General features: G+C 43.1%; 1 protein-coding gene across 21 annotated transcripts in view; it reads left to right on the forward strand.

The window, feature by feature from the left end:
- kcnt1b (potassium sodium-activated channel subfamily T member 1b) overlaps nt 1-20,801 on the forward strand; it is a 129,475-nt gene that overhangs the window by 8,764 nt on the left and 99,910 nt on the right. For 2 of the 21 annotated variants that reach the window (XM_089130049.1, XM_089130052.1), the window contains exon 1: nt 11,489-11,763. The exons of the other annotated variants lie outside the window; for them this stretch is intronic. In XM_089130049.1, the coding sequence (XP_088986175.1) occupies nt 11,618-11,763 (146 nt within the window). In that variant the 5' untranslated portion in view covers nt 11,489-11,617. Of the gene's footprint in view, nt 1-11,488; nt 11,764-20,801 lie in introns of those variants that run through there. 21 annotated transcript variants of the gene reach the window in all.

The raw sequence follows: 20,801 nt of genomic DNA on the forward strand, positions 1-20,801 counted from the left end.
AGACGAGTTGTTGAGGCTCAGTGCCGATGGCTGTTGTGTCGATGAGGCTGGCAGGATAAGTTAGGATGGGTCCAGGGCAGCGCAGGTCCACCATAGAGGGTTCCTCGGGATAAACAGAGAGACTAATATTAGCGTAGACGCCATCTACATCAGGATTTACGGTTAGTAAATATACGGTAAGTTATTGGTTAATTAGTAACCTATAACCTATAGTCGTGTAATAGTGCAACCTATAATTAGTGTTAGGGGATAGAATATACAATTTATACAGTATAAAAACAACTACGCCTACGGAAAGTCCCTGTAAACCACATATTTAAGTGTGCGTGTGGTCTGTGTATATATTCACTTAATAATTAATTTTCATTCACATAACTGATGTCAAATGATCTCAATAAAGGTTGTTTTGTGGGCATTATGATGTTTGTTAGTGTAAACTGATGATGGATAAACTTTCTGGCTAAACTAGCTGCTTGAAGTACCTTATTTCATAATATTGCATCAAACTAATTCCAAAAAGCCCATGAGCTCAACAGCTACTTGATGGATTTGTCACAAAGCATTGTCTATATCTATATCAACTAGTAAGATTGAATATAAAATCATTAAAGGGATACTTCAGGATTTAGCATTAAGCTTTGAATTAGTAGAAAACCTGTAGTATTTTCCGAATTACCATGCTTTCCGTCCTCATATTCCCGAGAGACGAGAGATTTATGGGGGGTTTTTTTTGTCTGGAAAAAATCCTCCGATGACTCAAAAATCGTCATTTTAAAGACTACAGCCAGTAGTAAGGGCTGTTTCGCAGGTTCCCAACCCGCCCATAGAGAGTGGGATCTCACTCACAGAATGTACACACAGTGTCAGACATCTTTTTTTTGGAAGCTAAGCTACAGCAAGCTCTTGTTCTGTGGAAAAAGCTGAGGTGTAGGGGTTACCATCCTCTCTGTCCCGGACATGCCCGGCTGACGATGTCCGGGATTCAGCTTTTGCTTTCTGCAGTTGCCATTCAATGTTTACATGCACGACTTTTGTTTCAAACTTTTGTTTCAGTCTAAATTTAGACTAGTAAATCATTGGTGTTTACATGCTAAACAAGTGATCGGTTGATGTGTGTTTTAACATTGTTAAGAAAATTCCCGCTCCTGCATGAGAGATACGAGACCGGTGTATTCACAGGTGTCACTCATCGGTAATCACGCCACCGGCCTCGCACTGTTCTCCCGCGGCCCTCACTCGTCCTTTTCACCTCAGTAAACATAATAAATGGTGACTGTAGAATGCAAAAGCCGAATACCGGACATCCCATAACACATTTTCGGGTAGACTCATCAAGGAGACTCAATAGTAACCTTGACTTGTTGTTTAACTCTGTTACCAGTAGGCATGGCCTCCTAGGGCATTCTGGGAGTTGTTGTCTTTCATCCACATAAGCCAAAAATACATTTTATGGCTTTTCTCATTCTAGAAAGCTCCAAATTCAAAAATAATTTCACATTTCTTCCTCCTAAAAATTTTAATTAAATACACATTCATCTTTCCAGAGGTGAAGTATCCCTTTAAATGACGTCAATCTGACTGCATCATTGTGGAGGTGTTTTGGCAGTGTGCTAATCTGAGCCTGTGCTGGCATGAATATGAAAGGTGAATGTGCTTTAGGGCTGTTCCTCCTATGCAGTCTAGACTTAAGGCCAAAGTGGTCTCTGCATCACAGTGAGTGGGCAACTGCCATTTATTGTCAGAATATCCGTCTTTCACAAAAGCCACTGGCTGCGTTGTACTGCATTCACTGAAGTTCTTCGTCATGTAAATCACCTTGGTATGCCCAGAATGTTCTTGTGTGGCAAATGTAGGTTTGTTTCCTGACAATAATCTGACCAAATGTCAAGCTTATTTTATACAACATGTTAGAGCCATTCAGAACACTTTAGCAACAACCTGGAAACAATTGCATGGTATCAACTTGTGCACTTGCACTGACAAGCACCAATCACGTGTTCTTCAGATAATGCCAAAATATAGCTTGTATTGTATTATGCAATCATCAGTCTGTTTTCCTAGGGATCCATTCTGATATGTTGACACACTTCTCCAAATATAAGATTGTGGTAGCGCTGCAAATGAGACTTCTGGCTTGACAATTAAATTAGCTGCCATTGTTTAAGTCCTGGCTGTCGAATGTGATAAGCTGTTTTAATGAAGACAGTGAAAGAGGGAGCAAAAGGCTCAAGAACATTTGTGTATGTGTATGTCACATGGCTCAGCGAGTGTGAAGAGATGTCTTGAGGTTAGCCAGAAGAGCTATTCAGTGGAGGGGGAGACATGCTGCTTAGTGGAGGTGGAGATTTCAATCCTCTCATTAGAGCCTAAGTAATTTCCCCAAGACTAGAGAATAAAACCGCTTGCATTTAATCTCATGTTATACTGCCGTCTCATATTACACAGTGCCAACAGATGATTTTATGTTTGCATATATAATCTAGTTTATGGAACATATTAAGTTGGTTTTGTCATATTGCATGTCAGTTTTGTAAGAAACAATTCAAGCAACAGATTTGCTGTTTCTATGTTCCACAAAGAAAATCAGGCAGGTTTTAAATGACTTGAGGATGGAAAAAAAAAAATGATGACAGAGTATTAAATCTTTGGGCGACTGTTCCTTTAAGGGTGGTGTCCACATCACATTTCATGACCAGTGTTGTGCAAGTTACTTCCAAACTGTAATACATTAGGTATTACTTGTTACTGTTATTTAAAAGTAATTCATTACCTTACAATATTACTGTCCCAGAATTGTAATGCGTTACATTACTCATGTATTACTTTTGAGTTACTTTCACCAAAATAACTAAGTAGAACTTAACTTTGGGGCTGTAACGATATGCAATATGAAACCGAAATCGCGATTCGCCACACGACTCAGATCCACGAACCTACAGAATCGCGACACAGCGTTATTCTCATTACCGTCCAGATCCAATGCTGCCTTATCCTTAAATTAGGCTATTAGTATTATTTGAAGTTAACATTATAAAACACGTAGACCTACACCACAAACCTAGTTGAGGATAAATTACTTAAAATTGGGGAAGTCCAGCATTATGGACATGACATTTGCAGTCAAAACTTGAAATAAAAATTCTCAGAAAATACATGTATTGAAACGTATATAGGCTACTTCCTTAAAGGACTCCAGACATTAGACAAATATCAGTCTATGTTTTATTTTTAATATTAGGGAAAAGACACACATTCATGCGTGACAAAAAAAAATAGGAGGCAAAATATATTTTTTGTAATTCTGTGAATTACACTGCGCAAATCGGATGAGGAAGGGTTGGCTCTCCAGTCTCCATAGAACTTAAAATATTCATTTTATTTTAGTTTTCGTGTTCGCATTTATGAGGAAAAAACAATGTTACAGACGCGACCGCTCTGAACTGGCACTAAAAGACTGCTTTAAAACTTTCACATAGTCTGTTACCTTTAAGAAGTAAAAGCAGACAATACACTGTAATACAACTGTAATACAAGCCTCACTGAACATGTAACGAGTAAAATATTACTGAAAATTGATTAGTAATGCCTTACAGCAAAAAGTAATATGTTACTGTAATGTATTACTTTTGTAATGCGTTACTCCCAACACTGTTCATGACTATTCATTTTTTGCACTATGCAATCTAGAAAATAAAAAAGTGTTTAAATAGATTTCTGTACTGAATTCAGTGTGCGGCCAGCCACCTTCTTGCTCGATGACCATGAATAAACAATGTTATGGTCACTGAGTGTGTGTTGTGACCATGACAACTTATATTAGTGACAACCATGATGCCCGTTATCTCAGTTTAAACAGGCCGTCTGCCTTGTTTACCATTTGAATTGCATTTAAAGACTGTAATCAATGTAGCAGTGAGACAGCCCTTCTCTGATTGTGCACGCGTTCATTTCAAATCACTGCGCAAAGACGACAGTATATCACCTCCCTGATGAATTATTCAATCCCCCTTACTGAAATATGAAAGTCTACTAAGAGATTAGCCATGAAATCTCATTGGTATTTGGAATATTGTGATGATTGCATAGCAATTACACACAGACATTTCCTAAAATAACATTCAGTAATAACAAGGCCGTTTAATATTAAATTCAAGATCAGTTTGTTTTCATTCATTCTCCTGTTGTTTAAATAATTGTTGCTCTGGAATTAAACTTTAAGATGTAACTTTTCTACTCATTTTAAATACTAAAGTTTTATTTTAAGGACTTTTGTTAATGTCTGTAAGTCCTGTTTAAATGTCAAAAATAATCGACACAATTAATGCTACATCCATTTTTTTTTTTCAATTTATGAAGTAGCTATGTCAATGTCTTTTCCCCACATCATTTGGCTGTAGCATTACAGTATGACCAAGCTATCCGTTGCTGAGACAGGAACATCACCAAACACACTATTTGAAAAGCGCAGCTAAAAGTGGTGGGCTTATGTTAAAGGGGTGATGAACTGAGAAATCTAATTTTCCTTGAGCTTTTGACATCTAAGAGGTGAATATGTCAACAGAACTGAAAACATCCTTCTTAGTCCAATAAAAGCTTTTATTGACACCAGGCTCAGCAAACGACTCGTTTATCAAAGTGGGGAACTATGACGTCAAAGAGGATAAAACCCCACCCCCGCAGAAGAAGATCAACGCCTACTTCAACACGGCTGGTTTAGCCCCACCCACCGATTCGTGCATTACACGCATAGCTAAATAACATAGGCCTACCTCGTGATGACAAACCGGATCGAGATACCGAGCAATACAGAATATTGTGCAGCGCCTGGTTGTGGAAGAAGACAGTCGATGCATAAGCTTCCTCTGGATTCCAATAGGACTGCAAAACTTTATTTTTAATGACGTTCCAGCAGATCAGGGTAAAACATCGTCCGTCTGTTTGCTTCATTTCACTGAGGATTGTTTTGTAAACAAGACTGGATTTGCAGACCGATTAAGATTAAAGAACGTGCTGTGCCGTCTATATTGGATCCGACAGGAATTGTGCAACACATGGACTCTAAGTCGAACATGAATGGCCGAATCATTCCGGTTGCCATTTTACAATATTGGAGGTTTTCAAAACAATTTCCCCCATGTACACTGACGAGCAGGGCCGTATTAAGAGCTCACTGGGCCCCGGGGCTATGAGTTACTGCAGGGCCCCCCCACCACTTTAGGTCACCAACTACATGAGCTAAATGTTATATTATTATACGAGTCATATATAAGATATTATTATTTATCCATCTATGATATACTTCACAGTTAAGTTATGTTACTTTTAACACGATTTTTTTTTATCATATCAAAATGTATTGACTAAAATTTCATAATTATTGTGACCAATTTCAATATCACCAAAAAATATTAGTAGCTTAAGAAAATAATCTCAAGCTTACTGATGACAAGAGTCACAAATTAAAATAGAACAAAGGCACAATAAATCGACCTATGAAAAACTTAAAGCACTGAATAATATTATAGCCTATTATATAAAGTAATCAAATATACAATACATGGTTCACCTTGGTCTCAAAACCAGCATTTAATGAATTCTCCCGCTGCTCACTGTGCCTGAGCAGTTTGAAATAATTTGTATCCAAACCACAACGTTTAAAAACGCGTTTAAATGATAAACTTACATCATGATGGCGCAGCAAAATTTAAATATTTCTACCGGATATATTATCGCCAGTCCTTTAGGCGAATATAGAGTTTAATCAAACACAAAAAGCAAAATTATACATCCATCAAGTTAATATTCAAACTTACCGAAAGTTTGTGGGGTCGATGATGACGCTGTGTTTTAAGAATAGACTAGATTAGAATGAAGAGAAGAGTAAATAAGGCGATTTATTGGTTGATGTATAGCCTATTCTAATAAGGCGCAGGCAGCAATCATCTATAGGCCTACGTGCAGCAGCAGGTCGGTCGTTCACAAGTTAAATATAGAATAAATATATTTGTCATATCAAATTAAAACCTGACGTTTCAATTTACCATGCCCTGCTCAGAGCCGTTGGCCCTGCATGCCTACGGGGGTTTGAATGACAGGTGGCCTGGCCAATCATAACACCGAATACGCAACTTTGTCCGACAACAAAGCTGTCAGTCGGTGGACGTGAACTTGAATGACAATATTTGAAAGTTGAGACTTTGTTTAATATCAACAGTAAGCTGCTCTGAACTCTCTCTCGTAATCACTCGGTGTAACTTAGTCTTTGCCCCGCGAAGTATTTTTCACTGCGTGAGTGCATGAGAACATGATGTGCGTGACTCGTGAGACCCGCCTGGCTCGTCACATATAAAAAGGCGGGTCTTTGCGAACGTCTCTATTAATGATAATGATTCCATGATAATGCATGGAATATAAGGCAAAGTGCAACTAAATAACAGGGATAATTTGTGGGGGACGTTGCGTGGTAAGGCTTTGGTAATCAGATGGCTTGCAGTATCTGCTCCACAGCCAATCACGGGCCCCCTCCTTGCTTGGGCCCCGGGGCTTAAGCCCCGCCTAGCCCTATGGTTAATGCGGCCGTGCTGACGAGGTGAATTGAAACTCATTATAATATGCAAAACTGTTCTCCACTCACAGCAGTGGACGTTTACTTCCAAGTCTTCAGTGCGAGACGCCCATAAAAACCGAGCGTTTTTAAGCTGGGCTCAAATTTCCATACCAAAGGAGACCTTTGCATCATGACTTGAAGTCAAAGGCCTATTTTTTGGGCTTAACCTCCCTACTACAAAACTAGGGTAGAAAATAGCCTATTACTTATTCATTTAGATTTTTTTGAATGCAAAAACCAAGCGAACGTCATAAGTTGACCTCAGACAACAATATAATACAATTTAAAAAGCCAGTTCATGAAGGTTTTACAACTAAATATTGTTATACTATTTTTAATGTTCTATATTTGCAGTTTAGTCTAGGCTTTCAAGAATACGGTATGTTGAATGGCTAGAATTACATTTTTATCCCCAGAAATAAAATAAAATTAAAAAAAATCTATTTAACAGAGAAATTATCACTTTGATACTGGCCTTTAATCATAAAATATGCCTTTAAACGAATGTTTCACATTAATTTGGGGAATTAATGTGAAATATATATATATATATATATATATATATATATATATATATATATATGTGAATAATGTTCATAGCCCTACTACGTAGTAATACATTATTCATTTCTTAGTTTCTTTCTTTTGTGAGTGTTTTTGCACATATTCTCTTTTGTTTATTATTTTCTCTAAAAAAAATGCTGGGTTATTTTAACCCAATTTTGGGTCAAAGATGGACAAACCCAGCTGTTGAGTTAAATTTATAAATTGTATTTTTTAATCCAACAATTGGGTTTGTCCATATTTGACCCAAAATTGGGTTAAAACAACCCAGCATCTTTTAGAGTGTAGCTGTTTTAAAAGTCAATTATTAATGCTTTTCCTTTATAGTGCTCCTGCCCATGGATGCTCAATTTCCGTGTGAAATGTGCCATGAAATCTCAGAATTACGACCAGCAATGCTTCCTCTCATTTAGATATCTTTTGGACTGTCTCTGTCTTTTTTTTTATTTTTATTTTTTTTTATCTCTGCTTGCCTTTAATGGAGAGCAGTAATGTGGAACTTCTGTAGTGCATAGAGCCATATCCTGAATCATCCATCTGTAAAATCCATTGGCTTTCTCTGCATTGATTCTCCCACTAGACCCTCAGACTGGAGCATCTTACACCTGCTTCATCAGGACTGGATAAGGATGTCATATTATGCCAGAAGGCATGAAGAATCCAACACTTTGCTATATCTGTAGAAGAGCATTAAATGAATTTTCTCTCACAGGCGTGTTTGCTGCTGTTTTGGCTGACTGTGCCCAGTGGGGCTCTTGCACTGATTCAGGCTGCTGCTGTAGAAATCTGGAGCTCTCAGCCTCGTGTTAATGTGTAGTGACAGGAAACCATCTCTACACTCAAGACTTCCATCTGCTGTTCTAAACAGGGAAATGGTTTACAGTATTTATTGGTGGTCTGGTCTGTCAGATGCTTTGGCTGTGAATTCTCTTACTTTGCAGTGTTTTTTATTTTTTATTTATTTGTGTAACATTTGTTTTCGGATGATTTGTGATTAACAGCAGAAAAGAATAACTCGGAAATAAATAGGTTTACAACATATGTTCCGTCCTTCGGATGAGATCATGTGCTCTCTGTGGTCATTAAAAATCCTAGGATGTCTTTCGAAAGAGTAGGGTGGCCTACAAATTTGCCCAGTGGCCTCTGTCCATCATGGCCTCCTAATCATCCCCATATATACGAATTGGCTTCATCACTGTCTCCACTCCACCAGTAAGCTGGTGTGTGGTGAGCGTTCTGGCGCACTATGGCAGCCGTCGCATCATCCAAGTGGATGCTGCACACTGGTGGTGGTTGAGGAGATTCCCCTCTCTATGTAAAGTGCTTTGAGTGCCGAGAAAAGTTTTTATTAAGAAATTAAGAAATTAAAAAAAAAAGAAATTATTATTATTATTATTATTATTATCATTATATGTTTTAGCCAATCATATATTTTATAATGAAATCTTCAGCATAGAATGACTTTAAGGAGCTTTTTTTACTTGATCAGACAATTTAGTTTATTCAGTCAAATTATTATTAATATTATTATTTATTTTTACAGCTGGTTATGTTCATTTGTCAATGCAAATTTTCAAACCCACTTAGACAGTCGGCACAACAGCTAGACTAAATTGTGGACTCATTTCTTTTAGAAAACAGTAATTTCATCTTAATTACACACCAATATGAATTATGAACAATGTGCTTTTGAAGAATATTAATAATATAGTATAGTCTGACAAAAATGCTTTTTTTAATGAAACTTTACATTAAAAGGATGCTTGACGCTAGAGTAAAATGTTTTTAAAATGGAAAGAGTTAAAGTAGCCTACAGTTAAAGGTAAATATTTCAAGTATAAAAAAATACCTAAATAGGAGTAGTAGTAGTATACAGTAGTAGTATAGTTAAAGTGCAAAAATAATACATAAATAGTAAACTATAAGTTTACTATAAGTATAAATAGTAAACTATAAACTATAAGAGTTATGTTCACCTAAAGAAAACTAAATTTGCCCACTTTTTACTAGTTAAATACTTGTTTTTTTTTAATTTTTGAAAGTACACTGTACAAAGTGTGACGTGTACTCTCACTGTAAAAAAAATATATATTTTCAAGATTAGTTTTCACAACATTTTTTCTTCTGTCAAATCAACTTAAATAATTTATTTAGTTCAGATAACTTATTATTTTGAGTTTCTGATGATTAAATCAATCTCCTTTATTGTATTAACTCATTTTTTTCCATTTCAATCAACTTAAAATTTTAAGGCAACCAAGTTACTTAATTTTTTAAGTACAACATTTTTTTTTTTACAGTGTATGATGGTAGCACTACAAACAAGGATCTCTTTATGGAGTACTTTATTGTGCTTCATGTTTAAAGTCATTGTTAATTTAAAGGCTCTCTACATGTTAATGGGTGAAAATTTATGTTAAATGTTATGGTAGAATTTTTTTTTTTTACATAAGAGAATATATTGTAAATTACATTTTTGCACTGTATTGGGCAATTGATTTGGACAATTGACATAAAATCATAAAATCAAAACAGTTTTATCATGGTGAGAAAACATAATTCGAACGATTTCTAAATACATTTTCCGAAAAGTGTTATCATCTTCACACAATTTAGATTCAAACGTCAATTTATCTTGTTTTCAGGATATTGTTATATCAAAAAATATAAATATGATATAAATATATATTGGAAAACAACATTTAGCAGTGAACTGTAAACTTGATTCAGGGAAGATTGAGAAATATGTGTATTGCTCTTCCTCTGACCACAGGGTGTCACTGTGATATTTCATTGGTGGAATCCCTTGTCTACTGTTCTCATAATCTAGTGTTATGTAATTGTCATCCTTAGTGCAGAGACAGAACAAGAACAGAGACTCCCACTCAGGCAGTGGGCCGTACTCGCCTCTTGAAGATTTCATGACTGCGTGTTTATGTTTGGTTTCCAGTGCATGTGCTGTTATAATTTACATAAAAGGTGTGGTTTGTGGAGGAACAATTTATACAGTAGATGTCAACACATTCTCATCCTAGGGCGTCATCTAACTGACACTTTTGACCAAACGTCTAAATCCGACGCACATGGCAACCTTTAGCGTCAGTTAGATGACGTTTATCCCAGGGATGACACGGTCCAGTTAGATGACGCTGGTAGGTTTAGGGTTAGACCACTAGGAGGCACGTCTCATATTGACACTAAAGGGTGCCATGTGCGTCAGATGTTGACACATGGTCGAAAGCGTCAGTTGTTTGAATATTAGCAAGCCTTTAGGACAGGACACATAGTGAATATCATCATGACAAAAAAATTATATACAGTTCTTTAAATCAGTGTTGGACTGTAATTACAGCCATTATAATTATAGCCACCTAGCCATTATAGAAACCACATATAGCATCCCACCAACAACCACCCAGAACACTTAGACAATTGCATAGCAACACCCCGAAAACCAACTAGAGAATATCTTGCAACATGGATAGGCTCTATTAACTTTTGCTAGTAGCAACTACACAGTAGGCTACACCATAGAAATGCACTAACAACCACTCAAATCATAGCAACATATTGGCAACCAACTACAGACCAAAATATCTTAGAAACTTGAGGATGGGCTTTATTAACTTTGGCAAGTAGCAACTACACAGAACACAGCATTGCGCTAACAATCACTCAAAACACTTTAACAATTGCATAGCAACACCTTAGCAACCAACTACAGACCAGACTATCTTAGAAACCCGAGGATGGGCTCTTTTAAATTGGGCAAGTAAGCAACTACACGGTAGCCTACACCATAGCAATACGCTAGCAACCATTCACAACACCTTAGCGGCAAGCTGAATCATCGCTTTCTTCTGAAAAAATTATTCTGAGCTCATTCTGTTTCTTAAATGAACACACAACTGTCAAATTTAAAGGTAGTTGTGTAAATCTCAGTTTTTTGCTACACATTTATTTGCACCCTATATTTATAATACATGCAATTTCATCTACAACATCTATATTTCCTGTTTAATTAAATAAAATTATTTAAAAATGTCTTTCTCACCTCACTTAAATATTTCTTAATGCAGATTATGCTGTTCTCTAAAATGCTTTACTACAGTCCATTATCTTCACCTTTCATCTCTCCATTGATTTTCAGCAGTGTTATTAAAATGTGTGGCTATAAGCTTGATGTCTTGGTTTTGATGTGGTAATGTGATTCGGTACAGATACACTTCTAAGCCGGAGCTGCGCAGTTGAGGCTGGAGAATGTTGATATTGAGCACTAAAGACTCCACGCGCTTCTCTTCAGTCGTGTGATAACCCTCATCGACGTCGTGAGCGCGCGTCCGGCGGCAGGTGTATTTACGGATGCGACGCGCGGTAAAGTGAAGCATGAACTCGCGCTGACGGTACTCGTCCATCTCTCCTGCTTGTAACTTGAGAGCCTGAAGAATGGCAGGTGCCAAAAAAACCGAGTCGCCGTCCGACATCGACCCGGACGGAAAGACCGAAGCCAGGAAATCCTTCGAACACATTTGGGTCAATTCGGCGGTGCCTGTTCGGACGCTGGGTTCTTTTGAGAGCGATGCTGGCCAAAGGTACCGCAGTCCCGTTTCAGGCAGCATGTGTGTGTGTGAACACTCTTTGATAATAAAACTGCAGCATCCTCCAGCACGCGCCACATTCACTGAGAATAATTTAAAACGAATGAGCTAATGACGATGGTAGATGAAACGATCAAAAACATATTATTTCGTGTTTAGTTGAGCTTGCATGTAAAAGGTGGTTGCATGTTATTCGTTTTGACCATCTAATAGAACTGGAATGGCCTATCTGCCAGATTATGTTGTGGCAATATCAATCTGATCCAAAGATTACAAAAGCCACTTAAAACGTTTATAGTTAAATATGACTGACAGTGACAGGAGGGTGCTGCATCCAATAGCTCTTTATTACATTAAGAAATGAAACTGATTTTGTATTGTTGCCTAATGCAACAGCAACTCAGAAAGCTGAATTAGTAGAAACTTCTACTAATTTTGTCAAATAGCCTACTTGTTTGACAGTCAAATATGATGCTTTGTGTAAAGCACATGATACCCGCACATGAAACAAATGATACCCGCTGCTTTTGAAGAGCTGATTAACAAGCAAACGGATGTATTTTCAGTCACATTTGCTCTGTGTGGCCTTAATATCAAATATTTAATTTGTATGTATTTCATCAACACACCCCCATCCATTTATTTTGAATGCATGTTTTATTTTACATCTCATTATTAAAAAATATTGGATCCAACTGACAGATGAGCAAGCATAACTGTATTAAGTTTAAATAATTAAATTAAATTCACATTTATTTGTATAGTGCTTTTCACTATACATATATAGTTTCAAAACTGCAGCTTTACAGAAAATACACATCTACAAATTAGAGTGATCTGTTAAAGGTGCTATATGTAACTTTTCTTCTAAAATGAATCCTTTTTTATTGCCTGTGTGTGTAATCACATATTACAATGATCCACTTGTCAGGTTTTGCTATTACCTCTGAAGGCCAGTATTCATATTTCTATGTGCAGTCTCCTGGGTCGGATTTTCTGCAAAATTAATCGAATGTGACGTGCATGCGCGCTCCTGAGCCTCTCTCCTTTTTATATGTCTATGCGACGGCACTGCAGCTGACGACATGGAGTCTGATAACACCAAAAAACTCCTTCCTTCAGCACAACACAGACTCCAACACAAACTCCACAAATATATATATATATATATATATATATATGAAGAGTTCAGATGCAAAAGCCTCTAAATGCCATTTGAAATTTTCTTCTAAAATGACAATTTTTATCAAGCTTGTATATTTAAGTTCAGTAATTTCACTTAAATGACAATTAATAGGTAATCTTCATTGCCATTTAAGTGTAATTACTGAACTTAAATATACAAGCTTGATAAAAATGATCATTTTAGAAGAAAATTTCAAATGGCACTTAGAGGCTTTTGCATCTGAACTCTTCATATCTATAATTATCTGCTGAAGCTCGTCAGGCAAAACGTGAATCGGATCGACTTAGGATGAAAACATGGATCAACATCGGCAGAGTTCACTTGTGTTTGAGCACACGCAAGAGCACGAGCTAGCACTCTTGTAAATTGGTTGCAATCTGAAACATCAAGAGACTGCTAAAAAATACATATAGCACCTTTAAGGGTGACTGTGTACAAGTTATGTGTTTCAGAAAGTCACACAGTTAGATAACAATGTATTAATTTAAAGCAGAAACAATGAGCTCATTTACATAATGAATACATGTTGTTAACAAATGATTTGGGATATAGAGAAAATTTACCATTGGTGCAATATTGGTGCAAAATATTACAACCATGTTCATATTATGCTGATTGTTGACTGAAGCTCCTTTGCCTATAACAAACACTTGAGGCTGTCAAGCACATCACTTATTAAGGCGTAATAAATCAAAGTCTCAGTCTAGATGCAAATCACATCTCAATATGATGTTCTCATTATGGTTTGGTTAGGCAGATTAATCATTCACAATGCTTTTCTTTATTCTTAGTCCACACCCAGCTCTCATCTCACTCTGCAGCCGTTCTTTCAATGTGAGTTGAAACTCGATGGACCTAATGCAGCCTTACAGGGCTGGTTTCATATCTGTTCAATGATGTCCTCTAATGTAATCCACTCCAACTACCCATTCAGCCTATTGCCCTATTGTGTACTGTGATAATGGTGCACAAAGGCACTTGTGTTTGCTGTTGAGCTGAATATGAGAAATGGGCAATGGGAGAGCTGTAGAGTTGTGCAAAAATGTCAAAATAGTTTGTACAAGGAGCACACATGTTTTTGGTTTTTTTGGTCCTATTAATTATGCATAATTACATGTAGCTAACTTCAAACCATACCCTAAGCACATGTAGTTACATAACATTACTCAGTTCTTAAATGTATTACAGTGTAAGAAAGACACCTTAAAATAAAGTGTAACCCTTATTTTATTTATTTTATGTAATCACCATGTAATAATTCCTGCACTAGATAAAATTCTAAGTACTTATGACATTGTTTCTGCAATTTAATCCACTCTACCAGGCCTTGGTCCTCTTGTATTACGTTATTAAAATTCAGACTACAGACTTCTATATCCAGACTTGTTGTGATGTCTAATCTAGGGATGCACCAAAATGTTGGCCGCCGAAAATGGCATTTTCGTTTTTTTGGCCGAAAGACAAAAATGGCTGAAAATGTGAGCCGGAAAAAAAATGCCGCCCTTACCTCTCAGTGTTCAGTGCTCAGGTATCGCTTCAGCCATTATCACTGCGCGTTGTGATGCTCCGCTCAATATTGCGCTTTATTTAAATAAAATAGGTTATTTTATTTTATTGGTTTGTGTTTTTAAACTCATTATCTTTAAAATGAAGTAAAAAAAAAAAACATTTATAGAAATACATTTTTAAAAAGCAGTTTCAATTTCATCCCGATTCCCTAGTCTAAACCATAGACTGTAAAAAAATATGGACGTAGTGTCCGTGACGTCACCCATATGTTTCTGAAGAGCGTTTATGAAGCCTAAAGTGGGGCCGTCACCTTCTTGGCAGTGCGTCACCTCTCGTCACTACCGGATAAAATAAAATGGGCAAAGAGGCGGGAGCTGTGGAGCTGAGGTGCTAATGCTATGCTACTGCCCTCACGCTGAAGTGACGGCTGTTTGAAAAAGTAAAGCCAATGGTTAAAGTTCATGTTCCCTTTCGTAGTCACTTCGAGTTACGTCAGAAGTGACGGAGATTGGGGTTTCGCATAGAAAGCCAATCCTCTTCGAGTATTTAAACACGAGCCAATGGCATGCAATGCCTTGGGGCTGCGGAAATTTGCATAGCGTACTCCGCCCTACTCCGTGAGTATAAAAGGAGGAAGTGAACGCAACCGCAGTATGTTTTCGCTTCGGAGCCAAGAGAACCTCTTCACTCCTGAAAGCACTGTTCAAGACTCTTCGAGACGAGCGTCCTCTTCAGTGTTGGTGTGACGGCGGTACCCAGCGAGATTCTGCATCGCCTGCGATCTGAGCAGTGGTCTGCCAGACTTTGCGCTTCTCCCTGGTCGCTTCAGCGCTGAAAGAGTGAATTTCCTCCTCTCATTGAAAGAGCTGCACGCGCACGTCTTTTTAAAGACGGTTCGCCCGTGCTCTTCTGGGTGTGATTGATTTCTGTCGTCATCTGATGGTCACGATCGCTGCTTTGTATGCCTGGGCATTTCAGCATGCAGCAGCAGTGTTCGTGGATGACTCATTTTCCTTCTGTGGGAACATGACCATCTCTACACTGAGGTCGAGACTCAATGATCTCACTTGAGTGAGAGTCCCGGTCCCCCCCGCTCGATCGGTTTCCTCCATAGGGGGCCCGTCGACCCGGGGACCTGGTGATTTTACGGTGATGGTGTGGGATAAAGCCCCGACGATTCCTCGGGCCACACCTCCCGCCTCAGTGCGAGAGCCAGCGAGCGTTAGTTCGATTCAGTCGGTTGCTTCTTCGGTGGCACCGGCTGCTTCGGGCAGCGCTCCAGATGATGATGCGATGTCGATCACAGCATCACTAGGCGGGCTTGACTCCTCGGGAAGTGAGGATGCGGCCGCGTTGCCTCCCTCGGGAGCGTCAGCGCCGCCGTGTCTGATCCCGCGATGATGGCCGTGCTATCTCGGGCGTCCGTGAGCATCGGGTGGGGGTGGAACTCCGCCCCATCCCGATCTCTCGCGGCTGAATAATTGGTTTTTGGGTAACGCTGCCGCCTTACGGCCACGGCCAACCCCAATTTCCTTTTTTCCCCGAGTTGCATGCGGAACTGACACGCACTAAAAAATAAATAAATAAATAAAAAAAAAAAAAAAAAAGCGTGCTTAGTTCCCCGCCCTTCCTCCCCTCGGCGATGCGGCTGTCTGTGGGTACGCTGGGGCTCCCCCGGTCAACCGGCGGTTGCTCTCAGATGCCCCTCCAAAGCCTATGGGTTCTCGTCGTCTATGGCGGCGCGATTCTGTAGAGCGGCGGGACAGGCAGCCTCCGCCCTGCATATGATGAGCACCTACAAAGCTAGCTGCTCAGGAATGTGCACGAGGAGGTGACGGACCAAGCGAGCTGCGAGCCTGTCGCCTACCTTGTCCTTAAACGGGTCACGGAGGCGGTCGCTCGCTCCCTTGGTCAGGTGATGCCCACCGCTGTGGTCCAGGAGCATCATAATGTTCGGCGGTGCGGTCCAGGACTTTGCCCAGCACTTCTCGACCGCCTAGGAGCAGACGAAGGCGGTTTCTCTGCCCCGACGGCCAGCTGCTGCCTCCAACCAGCCGTCGGCTCGGACGCCTCCGCCAGCTCGCCGCCGAGGACGCCCCCCTGCGGCTCCCTTCCCTCCCACGCGGCCCCAGCAGCAGCCTTCAGCCGGTTCGCGTCGCGGAGGAGGCCACAGGTAAGCGTCCCAAGAAAAGAGCCCCCCCTCAGGCCGCGTGCCCCGCTAGACGCCAGGCGAAGCGATGTTCCTGAGGCGGGCCGCTCAGTGATAGTGTCATGGTTTTTCTCAGGAGGTGGTGGCAGGGCCCCTCCTTCCCCGGTGGAGGGCCGGTGGAGAATCTTTTGTTCTAGCTAGCTCCCTGAGCTGGTTGAGGAAAAGCTGACACTGTCATTGAGCACACAGACTGGAATGAGCGCGCACGACGTCCAGTGCGTCGCCCCGTTCATTCCTCTCTGTCTCGGAGGGCGCGGAAGGGTGCGTGTGTCGTCCCCGGGCTACGCCAATCCCTTCCCCCTCTGTCGCCAGACCCCCGGCAGAACAGACCCCCGTGGAACGCTCTGCCTTCCCTGGTCTCTTCTGTCGGGGAGCGGGTTTCGACGGTGCATCCGGACGGGGTAACTCCTGCACGCATGCCGGTCGACCCGCCTCGCTGCCCCTCCGGGGGGACGTCTGTGGTTCGCATGACCCCGTTGGCTCACTTCCTGGAAGCCTGGCTAGCGCTTCCCGGGGTTCCCGCTGGGTCATCAGAACGATCGGATTCGGCTACGCGATTCAGTTCGCACGGTCTCTTCCCCGCTTCAGGGGAGTTCGCTCCACGATGGTTGGTGGCAATGCCCCAGTCTTGAGAGCGGAGATTGCGACCCTGCTGGCGAAGGGTGCAATCGAGACGGTCCCTCCAGCCGAGGTGAGGTCCGGGCTTTACAGCCCCTACTTCATTGTCCCCAAGAAAGACCGGTGGGTTACGACCGATCCTGGACCTGCGCATTTTGAACCGTTCTCTCCATCGACTACCGTTCAAAATGCTCACGGCCAAACGCATTTTCGAATGTGTTCGGTATCAGGATTGGTTTGCAGCGATCGACCTGAAGGACGCGTACTTCCATGTCTCCATTCTCCCTCGACACAGACCGTTTCTTCGGTTTGCCTTCGAGGGCCAGGCATACCAGTACGCCGTTCTCCCATTCGGGTTAGCTCTGTCCCCTCGCGTCTTCACGAAGATCGTCGAGGCAGCCCTTGTTCCCCTTCGCGAACACGGGGTTCGCATCCTGAACTATCTCGACGACTGGCTGTTACTAGCACACTCTCGAGCTCAGGTTTGCGAACACAGAGACCTGGTGCTACGGCACCTAGCCCGTCTGGGCCTTCGGGTCAACCGGGAAAAGAGCAAACTTTGCCCCGTGCAGAGGATCTCTTTTCTCGGCATGGAGATAGGTCGCCATGTCCGCGCAGCTCACGAACGAGCGCGCGCACTCACTGCTGGCTTGTCTTCGACAGTTCGAGGGCAAGAGTGCGGTTCCACTGAAACTATTTCAGAGGCTCCTGGGGCATATGGCATCCGCGGCCGCGGCAACGCCGCTCGGTTTGCTTCATATGAGACCGCTTCAGCTGTGGCTTCGCGATCGAGTCCCGAGGTGGGCATGGCATCGCGGCTCGCTCCGAGTTCCAGTGACTCCGACGTGCCGCCGATCCTTCTTCCCGTGGTCGAACCTCAGCTTTTTACGGACAGGGTCCCTATTCAGCGAGTTTCCAGGCATCTCGTTGTCTCCACGGATGCGTCTACCACGGGTTGGGGTGCCATGTGCAATGGGCATGCAGCCGCCGGTTCCTGGACAGGAGCCCAGCGCCTCATGCACATCAATTGCCTCGAGCTGTTGGCAGTACGGCTCGCCCGGCACCGCTTCCGAGCGTGCTCTAGGGCCAGCATGTGCTTGTCCGCTCAGACAACACTACGGCAGTAGCGTACATCAACCACCAGGGGGGGTCTACGCTCGCGCCGGTTGTCGCAGCTCGCCCGCCACCTCTTGATATGGAGTCAGAAGCACCTGAGGTCCCTTCGTGCAGTTACATTCCTGGAGACCGGAACCGGGCAGCCGACGAGCTGTCCCGGGCCCGTCCCATCTCCGGCGAATGGCGACTCCATCCCCAGTCGGTCCAGCTGATTTGGGACCAGTTCGGGGAGGCACAGTTAGACCTGTTCGCCTCTCGGGACTCGTCCCACTGCGCCCAGTTTATTCTCTGACCCGCGGCGGCTCGGATGCGCTGGCGCACAGCTGGCCACGGGGCCCACGCAAGTGTGCGTTCCCCCAGTGAGCCTCCTTGCACGGGTGTTGTGCAAGATCAAGGAGGACGAGGAGCAGGTCTTGCTGGTAGCCCCCTACTGGCCCACCAAGACGTGGTTCTCCGAACTCTTGCTCCTCGCGACAGCACCTCCTTGGCCTATTCCTCTGACCTACTCTCTCAGAGACGGGGCACTCTGTGGCACCCTCGTCCCGATCTTGGAGGCTGCACGTGTGGCTCCAGGACGGGACGAGGCAGGTTTGAGTTCGCTGCCACCTGCGGTGGCGGCAACCATCACTTCCGCAAGAGCGTCGTCCACGTGACACCTTTATGCGTTGAAGTGAAACCTCTTCGTCAATTGGTGTTCTTCTCGCTGAGAAGACCCCCGGAGATGTTCGATCGGAGTCATGCTTCCTTCCTGCAAGAGGGGTTGGAGCGCAGGCTGTCGCCCTCCACCCTTTGGATTTATGTCGCGGCCATTGCCGCGTCTCATGATGCAGTGAAAGGTAAGTCTATGGGAAGCATGACCTGGTCATCAGGTTCCTGAGGGGAGTGAGGGGGCTAAATCCGCCTCCCTCCCCTCCTGCCCTCTGGGGACCTCTCAGTAGACCTGGGTGCTCTGCAGAGGCCTCCCCTGGAGCCTTTGCAGTCGGTAGAGTTTTTGCCCTGTCCTATGTGACAGCACTCCTGATTGCATTGGTATCCATCAGGAGAGTAAGGGACCTGCACGCACTCTCTGTTGACGAAGTGTGCCTGGAGTTCGGGCCGGCTTACTCTCACGTATTCCTGAGACCCCGGCCTGGATATATGCCCAAGGTTCCTACCACTCCCCTCCGGGACCTGGTGGTGAACCTGCAAGCGCTGCCCCTGGAGGAGGCAGACCCAGCCTTGGCACTGCTCTGTCCGGTACGTGCTCTCAGCACCTATGTCGACAGAACGCAGTGTTTCAGGACCTCAGACCAGCTCTTTGTCTGTCATGGGGGGAGCCAGAAGGGAAGGGCTCTCTCAAAGCAACGGCTGTCCCACTGGATAGTGGATGCCATTGCTTTGTCTTACCAGCAGCAAGGCCTTCCGTGCCCCCTTGGTGTGACGGCCCATTCCACTCGGAGTGTGGCCTCCTCTTGGGCTTTAGCGCACGGCGCCTCGCTAACAGACATCTGCAGAGCTGCAGGCTGGGCGACACCCAACACCTTCGCCAGATTCTATAATCTGCGAATTGAGCCGGTATCCTCTCACGTACTCGTTTCGGCCAGTTCTGGAGCCGCTCAGGTGTCTTCGCTTGCTCGCCACTCCACTCCCCGGACTGGATAAGTGCGATATTTCCTCAGTTCTTCCATTGAAGCCTTGAGTCCTCCAGCACCGACGATGCGGGCACCACTGCTGTGGCTCTGGATGCTGGCTAGGTGCCTCCATGCATACGGTTCCCCCTTGGTAACCGTCTCATGTGTATTATCCACTGTAAGCCTCTCTGAGCATGTGTCTTCCCTTGGCAAGCCATCTGCCACCCCTGGAGCTGAAATTAGTAGCCACCTGCGGTTGGTGCTCCAGTGATTCCATATGTGTTCCTATGTGGCCATATGTGTATTCGTAAGTCCTCCCTTCGGTAGGCAGCTGGTAGCATGTCCCCTTCGGGATATGTTTCCCAGTGTACCTTGGTAATCCTGGGTCTAAGTCGGATCCCCTAAGGAAAACAGGTAAGGCTCGGGGGTTCAGACTTTCGCAGGGCACTGGAAGACAGCCTGAAGTTGGCGTGATGGCACAGACCCCCAATCTCCGTCACTTCTGACGTAACTCGAAGTGACTACGAAAGGGAACGTCTCGGTTACGTATGTAACCCTCGTTCCCTGAGTAGGGAACGGAGACGTTACGTCTCCCTGCCACTTCTGCTGTATCGCTGGGTAGATGCCGAGTTCAGTCTTGGCTCCTCAGCGAAGACATACTGCGGTTGCGTTCACTTCCTCCTTTTATACTCACGGAGTAGGGCGGAGTACGCTATGCAAATTTCCGCAGCCCCAAGGCATTGCATGCCATTGGCTCGTGTTTAAATACTCGAAGAGGATTGGC

This window comes from Pimephales promelas, chromosome 4 (assembly GCF_988280905.1).
Source record: "Pimephales promelas chromosome 4, fPimPro1.hap1.1, whole genome shotgun sequence".
Classification (NCBI taxonomy): Eukaryota; Metazoa; Chordata; class Actinopteri; order Cypriniformes; family Leuciscidae; genus Pimephales; species Pimephales promelas.